At 44.2% G+C, this 12,965-nt stretch overlaps 10 protein-coding genes across 10 annotated transcripts; 3 read left to right on the plus strand and 7 right to left on the minus strand.

Annotated features, from left to right (window-relative positions):
* Positions 1 to 116: 116 nt before the first annotated feature.
* On the minus strand, positions 117 to 936 carry VTP01DRAFT_4354 (uncharacterized protein; the record flags this gene model as incomplete). Its single annotated transcript, XM_069383027.1, has 4 exons — positions 117 to 266; positions 339 to 670; positions 754 to 769; positions 841 to 936. 4 exons carry the CDS (start codon positions 934 to 936, stop codon positions 117 to 119), a joined length of 594 nt encoding a protein of 197 aa, XP_069243769.1.
* Positions 937 to 1,134: 198 nt separating this feature from the next.
* VTP01DRAFT_4355 (uncharacterized protein) lies at positions 1,135 to 1,592 on the minus strand (the record flags this gene model as incomplete). Its single annotated transcript, XM_069383028.1, has 2 exons — positions 1,135 to 1,398; positions 1,461 to 1,592. 2 exons carry the CDS (start codon positions 1,590 to 1,592, stop codon positions 1,135 to 1,137), a joined length of 396 nt encoding a protein of 131 aa, XP_069243770.1.
* A 65-nt stretch (positions 1,593 to 1,657) lies between these two features.
* On the minus strand, positions 1,658 to 2,075 carry VTP01DRAFT_4356 (uncharacterized protein; the record flags this gene model as incomplete). The annotated part of the gene is made up of 3 exons (XM_069383029.1): positions 1,658 to 1,690; positions 1,768 to 1,803; positions 1,944 to 2,075. 3 exons carry the CDS (start codon positions 2,073 to 2,075, stop codon positions 1,658 to 1,660), a joined length of 201 nt encoding a protein of 66 aa, XP_069243771.1.
* Positions 2,076 to 2,189: 114 nt separating this feature from the next.
* On the plus strand, positions 2,190 to 3,188 carry VTP01DRAFT_4357 (uncharacterized protein; the record flags this gene model as incomplete). The annotated part of the gene is made up of 1 exon (XM_069383030.1): positions 2,190 to 3,188. The coding sequence occupies one exon, from the start codon at positions 2,190 to 2,192 to the stop codon at positions 3,186 to 3,188; it is 999 nt and encodes a 332-aa protein (XP_069243772.1).
* A 654-nt stretch (positions 3,189 to 3,842) lies between these two features.
* VTP01DRAFT_4358 (uncharacterized protein) lies at positions 3,843 to 5,294 on the plus strand (the record flags this gene model as incomplete). The annotated part of the gene is made up of 6 exons (XM_069383031.1): positions 3,843 to 4,023; positions 4,091 to 4,250; positions 4,315 to 4,421; positions 4,492 to 4,634; positions 4,705 to 4,833; positions 4,899 to 5,294. 6 exons carry the CDS (start codon positions 3,843 to 3,845, stop codon positions 5,292 to 5,294), a joined length of 1,116 nt encoding a protein of 371 aa, XP_069243773.1.
* Positions 5,295 to 5,382: 88 nt separating this feature from the next.
* On the minus strand, positions 5,383 to 6,822 carry VTP01DRAFT_4359 (uncharacterized protein; the record flags this gene model as incomplete). Its single annotated transcript, XM_069383032.1, has 7 exons — positions 5,383 to 5,448; positions 5,508 to 5,906; positions 5,963 to 6,232; positions 6,295 to 6,371; positions 6,425 to 6,505; positions 6,572 to 6,649; positions 6,711 to 6,822. 7 exons carry the CDS (start codon positions 6,820 to 6,822, stop codon positions 5,383 to 5,385), a joined length of 1,083 nt encoding a protein of 360 aa, XP_069243774.1.
* Positions 6,823 to 6,968: 146 nt separating this feature from the next.
* On the plus strand, positions 6,969 to 8,362 carry VTP01DRAFT_4360 (uncharacterized protein; the record flags this gene model as incomplete). Its single annotated transcript, XM_069383034.1, has 5 exons — positions 6,969 to 7,088; positions 7,143 to 7,251; positions 7,317 to 7,777; positions 7,837 to 8,082; positions 8,144 to 8,362. 5 exons carry the CDS (start codon positions 6,969 to 6,971, stop codon positions 8,360 to 8,362), a joined length of 1,155 nt encoding a protein of 384 aa, XP_069243775.1.
* A 310-nt stretch (positions 8,363 to 8,672) lies between these two features.
* VTP01DRAFT_4361 (uncharacterized protein) lies at positions 8,673 to 9,932 on the minus strand (the record flags this gene model as incomplete). The annotated part of the gene is made up of 2 exons (XM_069383035.1): positions 8,673 to 8,834; positions 8,898 to 9,932. 2 exons carry the CDS (start codon positions 9,930 to 9,932, stop codon positions 8,673 to 8,675), a joined length of 1,197 nt encoding a protein of 398 aa, XP_069243776.1.
* A 245-nt stretch (positions 9,933 to 10,177) lies between these two features.
* VTP01DRAFT_4362 (uncharacterized protein) lies at positions 10,178 to 11,098 on the minus strand (the record flags this gene model as incomplete). Its single annotated transcript, XM_069383036.1, has 6 exons — positions 10,178 to 10,264; positions 10,333 to 10,438; positions 10,497 to 10,548; positions 10,605 to 10,731; positions 10,787 to 10,926; positions 10,981 to 11,098. The coding sequence occupies 6 exons, from the start codon at positions 11,096 to 11,098 to the stop codon at positions 10,178 to 10,180; spliced, it is 630 nt and encodes a 209-aa protein (XP_069243777.1).
* Positions 11,099 to 11,133: 35 nt separating this feature from the next.
* Positions 11,134 to 12,909, minus strand: VTP01DRAFT_4363 (uncharacterized protein; the record flags this gene model as incomplete). Its single annotated transcript, XM_069383037.1, has 7 exons — positions 11,134 to 11,275; positions 11,347 to 11,475; positions 11,532 to 11,659; positions 11,713 to 11,875; positions 11,933 to 12,081; positions 12,143 to 12,370; positions 12,430 to 12,909. The coding sequence occupies 7 exons, from the start codon at positions 12,907 to 12,909 to the stop codon at positions 11,134 to 11,136; spliced, it is 1,419 nt and encodes a 472-aa protein (XP_069243778.1).
* Positions 12,910 to 12,965: the final 56 nt, after the last annotated feature.

Genomic DNA, 12,965 nt, shown 5'->3' on the forward strand with positions numbered 1-12,965 from the left:
CAAAAAGGACTAAATAAACAAGGTTCTTTTCTTTATCTACAGTTGCTTTTTTTCTGCTCAAGATATTCTGTATACATTTTCTCGGCATCCACGATTGAATTTCTATCTGCAGCGTTTTATTCCACCAAAGTCTGTTGCTGCTGGTGGTACGGTTGTCGCTGGTGTAATCGATGCATAGTCCAGCTTTTGGAGCGTTTCCGAGCGTGCTTTTGGACTTGGGATTCGATCTTGCTTTCGACATACCACTTCATCATTGACATCTTGTGCTAGAAATTTTTTTCCCAGGAACATGTTGAGAGATGAAAAATCGGGGTTCTTGTTTCAACCATTTAACTTACGGTCGGAACAATCGAGTCATCCAAAGAAGGTGGAGTCAGCCATGGATGGTCGGGCCGTCTTTTGTGGAACGAAGACGAGGATACCGTTGCAGGCTGCTGTGTTGTCAAGGCTGCTGGGATTGCGACCGGTTTGCGAGCTATTGATATGGGAGTTCCGACGGTCGCAGATCGACGAACAGGCGGAGGCGTGAGTTGCTGTAGCCTTTCAGTTATTTCCAGCAATTGTTTGCGTAGTACTTCAGATGGTTCGCCAAAGTGGTCATCCATTGTCGTGCTACCGGAATTCTTCGAAACGGGAGGTCTCTGGTCTCTTTTATCGTTTGGGTCCGTGCCTTTGAAAATTGACAGTTAAACTACACATGATACTTTAAATCTGCAACAACAATAATGGGATCATTGGGCTTGTTGATCCTACCAACGTGATAGATATGCTACCATATCCGAGTTAGTCATATCCTTTTCCTTCGTTTTCCTAAGCGTATGACAAAATTGTTCAACTTGCTCGAAACTCGGTAGGGACGCCGATCAAGGTCTTGTCAATACCGCTGCCGCTCTTTTTCTTCTTGGTGGTACCGATCTTGGATACATTGCTTCCCATAACTAGATTTAATCAATAATAGGTTTTGAGAAGAAAAAAAGGAAAAGATAAGTAACGTAAAGCAAGTAATGCTTTATTTGTATTTGGAGACAGGAATTTCGGAAACTTAGTCGCGCAGACGAGTCCAGACTGCAATAGTCGTCGTCGCTTGTCGTCGTCGCCTCTCCCTGAAAATCCTGCTGGGAGTACATAGTTGCATTACTGCTTCTTTTGTTTCATCAGTTTCTGATCTTCTTTGCGGCTTTTCCGGATGCCGTAAACCAAACCCGAGCATAAAAGGATATTGTTGAACACTTCTGCTTGTGCTGGACTGTTGAACCCAGACTGAGTGGCGACGACTAGTAAGCTGCCGCCGCAAAAGTCGCTTTCATGTCCGGAGACAAGACTTGCAACAGACGAGGTGTTGAAAAGGACCACTGATGATGTGTCAAACGGAATGCATCTTATATGAATTTGTGTACACTGGTTAATATTGTGAGACGCTGACAACATTGAATGGTCAAACTGTTGGTTCCAATTATTACCCATCCAGATGCCTCCTCCGCAACCAGCCAGAGTGCCACAAATGATTTGGGCCACCCATTTATCTGACCCCAACAATGCAGCCGTGCCGTCAACACCGAAGGACACAATAGCAGTATTGCGCAATATCCCATCAACGACATGGAATGTTTCTTCCACTAGTGGGTAGCTAAACAGCACACGAGTATATTCGTACACTTTAGGATGGGCAAACATGACCCAGTAGGCGGTCCTTTGAGCATTGTTGGTTAAGAGATGTAACGTCAGCACTAGCATAAACGCGCCACCTGCTGATTAGTGACACTTTACCCTTAAATCACCCAGATTTCGTTGCTTTTGAGAATGCTAAACGGCTCGCCTCTAAGGACCGACACCGTGCAGCCACCGCCGGCGGCCATAACCACCGTTGCCAAGAATCCCTGAGACCATCCAATGTGTTTGAATCCCTCTCATAGCTCGGTTCGATACAAATAGTTGATTAGTACGGCATGCAGCACATCAAGAGCAGGTATGCGAAGCTCAAGGATTGGAACTATGAATAATATGCTGCTGAGATAGCCTAGTATCCAGATAAGCTGTTCGGTTATGGTCTCCACGTGCGGAGGAGGCGATAACATTCTGCTGCGGGGTGATGAAAGTGTGAGAAATGTAGAAAAAAGAGAAAAGATGAGAGTTTAGGTTGAAACATACTTTTATCCTTAAGCTACTAACTTCTGCAGGGGACTTGTGTCATGACGACGACAACGATTCGTGTTCTTTCGCAAGCGGACGTTGACGCTTTACTTGCTTTGGGCAATGAGTCGTCAGCAGCTGCACTCGAGATTGTGGACCTCATGGCGAGCACCTTTGCTACGTTTTCGAAGCGGCCGGAACGCGCGCAAGCACCCCACCGCATTGGTGTCACAACCGACCAGCACAAGGTGCTGTTTATGCCTTCCAGACTCGACACAACCACATCTATCAAGGTTGTCAGTGTACCCCTAGGAGATAGCAAGGGCGGTCTACCAGGCACTGTACTTGTATTGGACGAGGCAACTGGAAGCGTACAAGCTGTCATGAATGCTACTGCCCTAACCGCTGTTCGCACAGCTGCTGGGTCCGCGGTTGCTACGCGTTACTTTGCATCCCAAGACTCCAAACATTTGCTAGTTCTTGGCGCAGGCGCTCAGGGACGCGCGCATGTAGATATGATGGTGGCTGTCCGACCTTCAATTGAGCGTGTCACCATCTGGAACCGCGGTCAGGAACGCCGGGAAAAGCTGGTCAAGGATATTCAGGATACGTATCCTCACCTAAAAGTCCAAGGTGTTGGGATGGAGGACCTAGAAAGCGCTGCGCGCAATGCCGATATTGTATGCACTTGCACGAATGCTACGGAACCTATCTTGAAAGGAAGCTGGCTCAAATCAAACGTGCATCTCAACTGCGTTGGGTCATACCGCCTGGATATGCATGAAATCGACGCTGAAACTGTAAAGACAATGAAGGCCTTGATTGTAGACTCTGTAGAGGCATGCAAAGCAGAGTCCGGCGAGCTAGTAGCTTCATCGTCGCCGGACCAATGGGTCGAAATAGGAAACATCGTGGCTGATCACCAAGATACGCAGCATTTGCAACGCCAAAAAACACTTTTCAAGAGCGTTGGTGTCAGCGTCCAAGACAGCGCCATCGCCGGGCTCATCGTGAAACGCGCAGAACAGCAAACCACGGGATCCATCGTTCCATTTTAAAACGTCTGCAAGTACAAGGCAAATTGCAGGTCTTTAATATCCATTGCACACCATGTTTTCTTCCAAATGTATTGTTGTCATTTCTTTTATTATTCATACGACGACTGAATCTGCGAGTAAAACAACTACTATGTATTCCAGATAAAAGGAAAAGCCTATTGCAAAGGGAATAAATGAGTAAAACTTGCGCAATGTGTATATGTTATCACAAATTCCCCAAGGCGCGTATGTATTTTGTTCAGCAGTAATAAATATCTTCAATAATTTTCAGTGCTTGACTCTATTACTTGACAATCTCATCCCAACAAAAAATACGCGCCGGTTTCATCGCAACCAACTGAAACCCTGATAGTTACCTGGAGAAGGAAAAGGGAATGAAACAAGTACAAACACAGCGCGTGCTCGTATTTAAAAGGTGCAAAATTTTTTCGTCGGCGGCGGCAATCAAATCTGGCTCCCGACAGGTTGCTGCTGCTCGGATCAAGAGCCTTTGTCAGCTTTTGGGACGAGCTTCATTGGGTGGCTAGGCAAAACATACAACCGACCAACCAGATCACACGCTCAGCTTACTCATGCGTGCACCGAATCCATATAAAAAGCACACGCCATCCTTAAGCGACCAGGTTTTCTTTAGCTCTCTTTTTTTCTGACAACATGCCTTACCGCCTCCTCCCCCGACTCTCTTCTCGCTTTACTCCTCGCGCAGGTCTCCTGACCATCACTGCAGCAGCCAGTGCCTCCGCTCGACCCTCGGCAGCACAGACCATCGCCAGTCGCGGCTATGCATCAACCGCCAACAGCAAGTCCGGAAGCAGCAACACTTTGTTCTTCTTAGGTACGTACGCAGTATTGGCTTTTCTCATGGTTATCAACTCTGTTCTCACACGCCAACAATCAAATAGGTTTGGCAGGCTTGGGTGCTGCCGGTGGATACTACTACTACAACACCACTCAAACCGTGCAGACCAGACCATCTCCTCAAGCCGTCCAAGAGAAGACCAAGAAGGTGGATTACAACCAGGTATACAAGGACATTGCTGAATTACTTGAATCCAACCCAGAGTAAGTTTTGTTCTCATTTTTTTCTCATGAGAATTTCCCATCTTAAAACTGCTATTCGCGATAGCTACGACGATGGATCTTACGGCCCTGTTCTTCTTCGACTTGCCTGGCACGCGTCAGGAACCTACGACAAGGAGTCAAAGACTGGCGGTAGCAACGGTGCTACCATGCGTACGTATCATCATTATCATCTGGGTTATCTTGCATAAAACAAAGGCTGAGACAAATTTATTCTTTTCAGGTTTTGAGCCAGAGGCGTTGCATGGAGCCAACAATGGCTTGAAGGTGGCCCGTGATTTATTGGAAAAAATCCATGCCAAGTATCCCGACATCAGCTACGGTGATTTGTGGACCTTGGCTGGTGTCTGTGCCATCCAGGAATTGGTAGGCATATTATTCTCACGGATATGATTTGAAAGTGAGAATAGGCTTGTAACACAGGATTTCATTGTAGGGTGGACCGCAAATCCCATGGAGACCTGGACGTCAGGATGCTCTCTCTGCAGAATCTTGCACTCCCGATGGCCGTTTGCCCGATGCAGCCAAGAAAGAAGACCATATCCGTGACATCTTTTACCGCATGGTAAGGCAGAAGCAGCCCTGCTTCGTTTGCAATGGGATATGCATTGCTTATCGTGAATTATTTAGGGCTTTGATGATCAAGAAATTGTCGCTCTCACAGGGGCCCATGTCTTGGGTCGCTGCCATCCAGACCGCAGTGGATTTGAAGGACCTTGGCAGGAAGCTCCTACCATGTTCTCCAATGAATATTTCAAGGCCTTGACTGAGCGCAAGTGGGTCAAGAAGACCTTGCCTCACGGCGGATATCAATATGTCGACAAGAACAATCCGGATGTCATGATGTTACCCGCAGAAATCGCCATGTACAACGACAAAAGTTTCAAGAAGTACTTTGAGCTCTATGCAAAGGACCAAGACAAGTTCTACGAAGACTTTGCAAAGGCTTTCAAGAAGTTGATTGAATTGGGTGTTCCCTTCAAGGGTGATGAGAAGGAATACGTTTTTGAAGTTATCAACCAGTAAAAAAGCTGCCAAAACAATCTAGTAGATGGAACGAATAAAGAACCCAATTATACCTCCTTATCTAAATTGATCTGTTTATATTTTATCACTAGAAATTGTTGAGAGGCAATAAATGTGAAATATTCACATTACTACGGCACAGTGGACATTCGGGCTACCAAATGTCGATTTAGAATTGGTGTGCGATAACTAGCATAGGTTTCGGAAACTAACCTTGTTCTGACACCATTCAATGATGCAATCCCAGCAGAACAAATGGCCACACTGAGTGGCTGTCGTCCGTTTCCTAGGCTCAAGGCACAGCGTGCATTTAAGCATCTGTAACTCTTCGTAGCTCAAGACTTCCTCGTTGATAGTTTCTTCTTCAACATCCTCTGCTTTCTTTTCTAGCAATTCATCCATAAAGCCATATTCGTCAGCATCTTGATCCTTCGCGATAGTTTCCTGGATCTGCTGCTCTTGTTGCTGAGCAGCTTCAGATCGTGCTCGGATATCTTGAATGTGTCTGCGTGCAGCTCTGAATCCCTGGATAGCCAATTGTATACAGATCAAGACGCCTAATACTTCGTAACCTGCACGTTCTTCATGCGGACCCAATTGGCGAGTAAAGATCTATGCAGCCAAGTTAAACACAAATTCCTGAAAATAAATGCATATATAATTCGTACATATCGGATGCCGGTGATTCGCTTGGAAAAGTTGTAGTACGCTCCAAAGAAATAGAAAATCGCAAGATGTATCGGTCGCACATTTTTCACAACGAATTCCTGGATAGATGGAAGCCATGATTGTATCTTTTGCAGAGCAGCTTCCTTCTTGTCGTCCGTATGCCTCGGATGCCGTAAGCTTTGCTGACGAGCTCTCTTTTTCAATTCAGCAGATCCGCGGGTGTATATGTATGGTAGGAGGGTATGAATGAAAACTAGACACGCACGGCGCTGCAACGTTTGACTATTCAGTCTCTCTTAATTATTCAAATATGGCCTCTGCTACCACATACCGCAAATCCAGGGTAGGTTTGGGTTTTCTCGCTTACTTGAGCAATATCGCAGTATTCTTCTCCCAAAGTTTGTGTACCTAATGATGACTTAGCAAACTGCATGTCTCGAAGAATACACTAGGAAACTAACCAAGGAGAGTAGTGAGTCCATAGTAGCAAAAATCAGAAAATGTTGCTATTTCCTTTTGCCATTGATGCTGCCTTCTTGATCCTTTCGTTATACGCAATTTCAGAATACTTGTCGCTGTAAATGTTGTTGGTGATAGAAATACGTTACCAAATAATTGCTGACACACTGTAGACATTTGCTCCTGAAGCACACTCAAGTAATACACATCTTTTTGGTTGGCCCGAACTATGCATAGACTTAAGCTCCACCGTTCAGAGCCTATAGACTGATCGTTTGCTTCTCTTACTTATGTCGGGTTGGGCGCCCGGTGGGAAGCTTAAGTTCAATTTCGGCTGAGGTGCGGTGCGATCGGTGCTAGATCTCTGCTCTCTTGCTTGCTGGCTGTCATTTTGTGACATTGTGTTGAACGAACTGTGTGAGACTGCAGGTGTGCGTGTGGGGAAAAGACAAGATTGTCCGCTAAAATTGTAAATGCGCTGACTTATCGACTTTGGACGTCTTACCCCACACGTGAATTTTCTTCACACCTTTTGCTTCCCCCACAATGGAGTTTATGAGTGCATTGGGTTCACAGGAAGATGCCTATAGGCCTTCCTTGTTTGAACTCGATGCTCAACAGAAACTGCGAGAGTTGCTTCAACCAGCCGTCCAATACCTGGTCGCTGTAAGACAGTAACGTAACATGGCAGCACCGTGCATTGCTTGACATTTCTAGTAGATCTATGCACAGCGATACCCACGCCTACTAATACGACTTGTCAACAACCACGAAGAATTTTACGCTTTACTTATGCTGACTATAGAACGCCACTATTTGAAGGAATGGGGTACATATCAAAGACTTTATAACATCTATGCAATCCTGGCATATTGACACATTGTCGTTTTCCAGGAGCAACATTTGCCGAGAACTTTTATGGTTTAAAGAGAGTACCTACATCACAGGCGGGCAAGTTTACAACGCCTGTGAACAGCCAATCGCACGGACCAGCATTGTCACAAAAAGATATCAGCAAATCATTGTTAGTAGCGGTCGGTCTCCCGTACCTCAAATGCAGAGCCGATCTATTCTATCATCAAATATCGGGCGGATCGTCAGCATCTATATTTGGAGAAAATGAGCGCGAGCTTCAAGAAGCAGAAGAATTGGGTGACCCTGAAGTGCATTGGCGACGAAAACTGGCGATTCGATTCATCCAACTATTTCGCAAAGTCTATCCTTTCATCAATGCATTGTATCACGGATCCAATTTAGCTTACAACATTGCCTACTTGTTTGGTAAAACACGATACTACACTCCATGGTTACATCTTCTAGGCTTGGAGCTCAAGCGAATGAGCATGAACGATTATGTAAGTGGGAGCAAGTCTTCTACGTACGTTTGACATTTTCTAAAAGGATTGTTAAAAAGAGAGCATATTATGAGAAGGCAAACGCTGCTTCTGTTAAAGAAGGCCGATTCTCACCGCTGCAGGCAACGGGTAGACTCTTGGGAAAGATAATTGAATTCTTAAAGTTCATGCTGCCAATGTCTATATTCTTTTACAAATTTTTGGAATGGTGGTACTCGTCAGAATTCGCTCGTGGTGGAGCAGCGCTGGCTGCTGCTGCAGACGGTGATGCTCCCAATGCGATACCACCACCGGAAAAACTGATGGTGAGAAATCAACAAGAGTTTACATGTGCATTATCCATATACTAAGATCTCCTTATTACAGCCTGATCCAGACGGTATACAGTTACCAAAGAAACCCAACACATGCCCACTTTGCGACGCTTCACCTATCAATAATCCCTCCGCTCTTCCATCCGGTTATGTCTTTTGCTACACCTGCGCTTATCGCTACGTCGAGGAACACGGCCGATGTCCGGTCACATTTATCAAGGTGGACGCTACAAAAGATCTAACCAAAGTGTACGCGAATGGAAACATGTAAAACTTTTGCTTACAAATGTAATAAAATTGTACATTTATCCGAGCTTGAAAAGTCTTTGCATGTTCATATATGTGGAAATAAATGTGCCTATACACAATGATGACAATTTGTGAGAAAAAGGGGAATGAGGTTTTTCAACAACAGATTATTCATCGTTCTCTTTCTGCACAAAGCTCGTCTAGGGTCACATGCGTCGCGCATCTTAATCTTTCACGTGATCGAATTCAAAACTGCCTTTTGCGATGAATCAAGCATGGCGAACGAAGCCAGCGTTAAAATGCTTGTCTATAATATTTGTATGTCTATGCTATTACTCAAGTCGTAAAAGTTGCTTATCCAATACTTTAACAAATTTGGGATCGGGCGTGTTCTCTTTGCCAAAGAACGGCTCAACCGCTGTAGTGACTGTTGCTTCAAACAATTCTTGAATGAGATGCTGCAACCGAGTACCCGTTTGCTTGAAATCGGGATACTGAGAGAATATTCAGCTTTTGTCAGTTTCATTTGCAGAGTTTGAGTGTGGTTTTTGACTTACAGCATTCGCTTCCAAGAAATAGACGTTTAGATTGTCATCCACCAGAAAATCGATTCCAAACAACTCAAATGCATTGGGGATTGCCTGGAACGTAGTGACCTCGCTGGTGCAGGCGTCGAAAATATCCTTTAGGATTTCTTGCATTTTTGTAAACATGGCATTCAGTGCATCGTTGGTGACACCTTTGTCTACAAGGTCCCAGAATAAGCAAACCGAGTCGTCCTCCACAAAATCAGCATGGCCAGCCTGAATGCAAGTATTTGAGAGGTGTACGAGCGAGTCATTGAGGGTATCCAGATTATATTCCTTGAGTGCAAAAAGTGCTAGCATGTCGCGATACAAGTAGACTTGAATGTTGGATACAGCAAGGGCATAGGCACGAACGTGGAATTTGCGATGGTTCACCAGCAATGGGTTGGCGATGTAGCGTTGTATCACCCATTCTCGTACTTGGGATAGATCTTCTGCGCTCTCGTCATCGTCGTCGTCGCTGTCTGCTTCATCGTCAGAATCTTTATCGAATATAGAATAAAGCGCATCCATCGAGTCGAAAACATGGATACCAGCTGCTTTGTTTGCCAAACTTGGTTTGATGATGAACATATGTCGCGACCCTCTAGTTTCGTTCTCCCGCAAATCGCGTTCGACTTCAAACACATCGTTCATTGCTTCATCGAAATAATCAACGTGATCCAATTCAAACATCCACGTCTCAGGGATAGCTTGCTTCAAAATACTGTCAGGATTTTTTGACAAGTATTTGTTGACATTGTAAGACAGCTGTGCTTTGCGTATGAGTCCTTTGCGTATGCAGTATGCGTTGACTAGAGACTCGGTCTGCTTCATCGAGACCAGCGGCCAATCGATCAATTCGTACTCGAGCCATTGCAGGGCAACGATCTGATCTTCTGAATCACGAGAATCGGTTTGTGGGTGCTCTTGAATATTCCAAGCTATTTGACTATTCTTCAATGCTTTTACAACGGCATTGTGCGTATATTCCTCGTCAAAGTGAACAACCGCCAGTTTATCCATCCGTAACGAAGGAAAAAAGAAAATTTTCGGCTAGTCTTTGAAGGTCAGTGCTCTGAGTGGAGAAAAGTGGCATAATGCTTTCATAGATCGGTTTCTATGCTCTTGTCTTTCTTCACAAGATCAATCTAAAGCAAAGTAGTTTACGGGGATGACTCTGAAAACAACGTCTCGATTATATGGGATAGTGCATTTTCGCTGATACATAGCAAATGTGACAAACCACAAAAGCAAACAAGCGATGTCCATCATTTGTCCTGCATATATCTAATCAGTTTCCCATATGGCATCTTCTTTGCTCGAGATATAGTTTTTTCACAAATTGAAGTCGCCACCTAATGAGAATAGAAAGCGAGGAAGCCATGCTGAACTTACAATCACAGGGACTGTAACAGGACATTACCTTAGCTTCCTGAATGTGACAATGGATGAGATGGAGGAGTATCCGCAGATGAAAGGCCACTATCTTGCAATGAATGACGCCCCTATCCACAAGTCTGGCAATATTGCTAAGTTATCACGTCCTGCGGTTACCGTTATGCCTATTTACCCTCATATTCTCCTGACCTTATCAACAGCACATCATATAAGATTGAAAAGATCGCATCATTTGGTATTTCTGTATATTAGTTACATGATATAAACAGATACCTTTTTACCGAGATCTTTTAGGACTAAAGTATGTGTAATCCGTTGGGGTCAAAGATCGCTTTTTTGTTTGTAACACGCCTTCGAAGCTCTCCATGGATCTTTTCTCAGCCATTGCCCCATCAACAATTTCAGCCAACCGAACCAAGTGATTCTGTAATAAGAGCGGTCTTAATTTTGTCAAGTGTCTATGGCATTGTGCATCTTACCTTCCAGTTAATTAGGTGCACAAGCGTTTCCTTAAATCTTTTTATCTGTGTTGCATGCCGCGGAACAAATAACCGCCCTTCCAGTTCTGCGATGTAGATCTCTTCGACTTTCCTCATTTTTACAATGTATCCATCAAATCCTATTCTGTTCTGTAAGGTGGTCAAAAGATGCAATTTGCGTGAATTTGCCTTACCACGCCAATCGATAGCAAGCACACTCAAACCTTCTCTATCTTCTACAGACATCGGAAGTTTGAGGATTTCAGATAAGATGCATTTTGTAACCCGAAGAATCTTCGTTTGCTGCTGCATAAGTGCCTTCACGTGCACGTTTGCTTTCTTCCATTCTACACAGCAAAGCTCTTTTCCTTGGCGTGTCGCAAACGCACATCGATCTTCCTTCCGTACATTCTGTCTGTGACATGGATTTTATATCTTTTTTGCAGCTTTTGCCTCGCGGCTTTGGATGCTTTGGATGCTGCTTCTCCGCTATTGAGTCATCACTTAGCAGCAGCACTTTTTTCTTTTTTTTGAATTTTTGAAGGATGAAATGATAATACCTTCTTGTTTTCACTGAATTTGTTCCACGCAGTAGTATTTTGATCATTGGGTATACAGCGTGGAAGAAATCGGCCTCAGTGGAATCCTTATCCTCATCGATGGTTTCTCGGTCTGTGGTATCGCGTATCCTAATCATACTTTTTTAGCCTCAAGCACAGGAAAAATGACATAAGCGGTAAATTACAGGTGCTCGTAGATATCGAGAATTTGCAGTTCCAGATAATCCTCATGAACTTCAAGCAAATCGCTCTTTCTTTTTGCTATCATCTGCAGGGCTCTTCTCGCTGCATCCTTCGTTTTGTCATAAAAAGGCTGCGTGGACAGTTTGTTAGTTTCGGAAGCTATTCGGTGACGCAGTTTCTCACCTGGCAAATCGAGTCGCAAAGCTCCTCGATTTCTTGATATTCTTTTTTCACTTTTGAGCTTGGCTTCAGGATAAGTTTCTGTAATCTTTCTGGCTCAAAGCAATTGCTGAAGAGATTCATCATATCTTCGTTGGTTGTGTTCAATATATATGACAAAGAAAGTCTCAAATATGATAGTAGTGTTATTACAAGTCTCGAAATTCATAGGCGAAACACTTACTGCAACATGCAAAATGACGTGTAATTGTCAACATCAAAATGCGAAAGCAATGTAGAAGATACTTGATTTAAAACATCTCTTGCATTAGATGGATCCCATTGGTATGCCCGAAGTGTCCCCGTGGGCGCAACATGATCTTTGCCTTCGAGCTATAAATTCATGAAAATATTTAGTTTAACACCTTGGCAAAGCGATATGGATGCCACTTACTAATGCATATACCCATGGTAAGAAAACATGGCATAACGAATCTGGTAATTCGTCTTGGATTCTCTCGCCGACCATGTCCGCCGCTACGGCTTGTATTTGTCCCTCTTCATCTTGGTCTTCCTCCAGTTCATCATTGCCCTGCTTGTCTTCGCCTTCATCTTTGTCTTCGTTTTCATATTCATATTCACATTGTTCTTCTTGTTTGTCGACCGTTGGACCCTTTTGTGGCTATATTGAGACAAATTTTAGAGTAACTGTAGCAAAGTACATAATTTTAAATGACTTACTCCTGTCCTTGATTCTTCGGCACGGTTGATAGTGCTACTCTTGAGTTCTTGTCCGTACTCTTGTGCTCCGATCAGGGACAGCTCTACACCGTTTGCATAGCCTTGCATGCGAGCCAAAGCCTTCTTCCGGTCGATCTCGTCCTGCAACTTAACAGCCTTTTTGCGCCGTTTGTAGGCAGTATGTAGAAGTTTGTTGCCTTGTTGAGACAAATAGTAGTCTCTGCATTTGAGAGCGTACTGCCGAATAAACGCATCTTTCGCATTGCCTTCGATAGTCTTGAAAGAGTTGATTAAATCTCTTTTGAAATGTGCAAATGTTTTATGGAAGTCTCCCACTGGCGATTTTTCCACAAAGTTGGTTTCGTTACACCAATCTTGGGCTTCCAGCTCCACAAACTGGTCCGGTATCGTCATATTTCGGATATCTGCTTTGGGTATTTTGTACGTAGGGTTGAAACCGAAGCATCGTGGTCGTGGCATGCCCGTTTGCTAACAAGCTGCACAGTTCCCTGAAACTGCATAAACGTACCAACCTA

This window comes from Rhizomucor pusillus (genome assembly GCF_041956525.1).
Source record: "Rhizomucor pusillus strain CBS 183.67 unplaced genomic scaffold VTP01scaffold_2, whole genome shotgun sequence".
Taxonomy (NCBI): domain Eukaryota; kingdom Fungi; phylum Mucoromycota; class Mucoromycetes; order Mucorales; family Lichtheimiaceae; genus Rhizomucor; species Rhizomucor pusillus.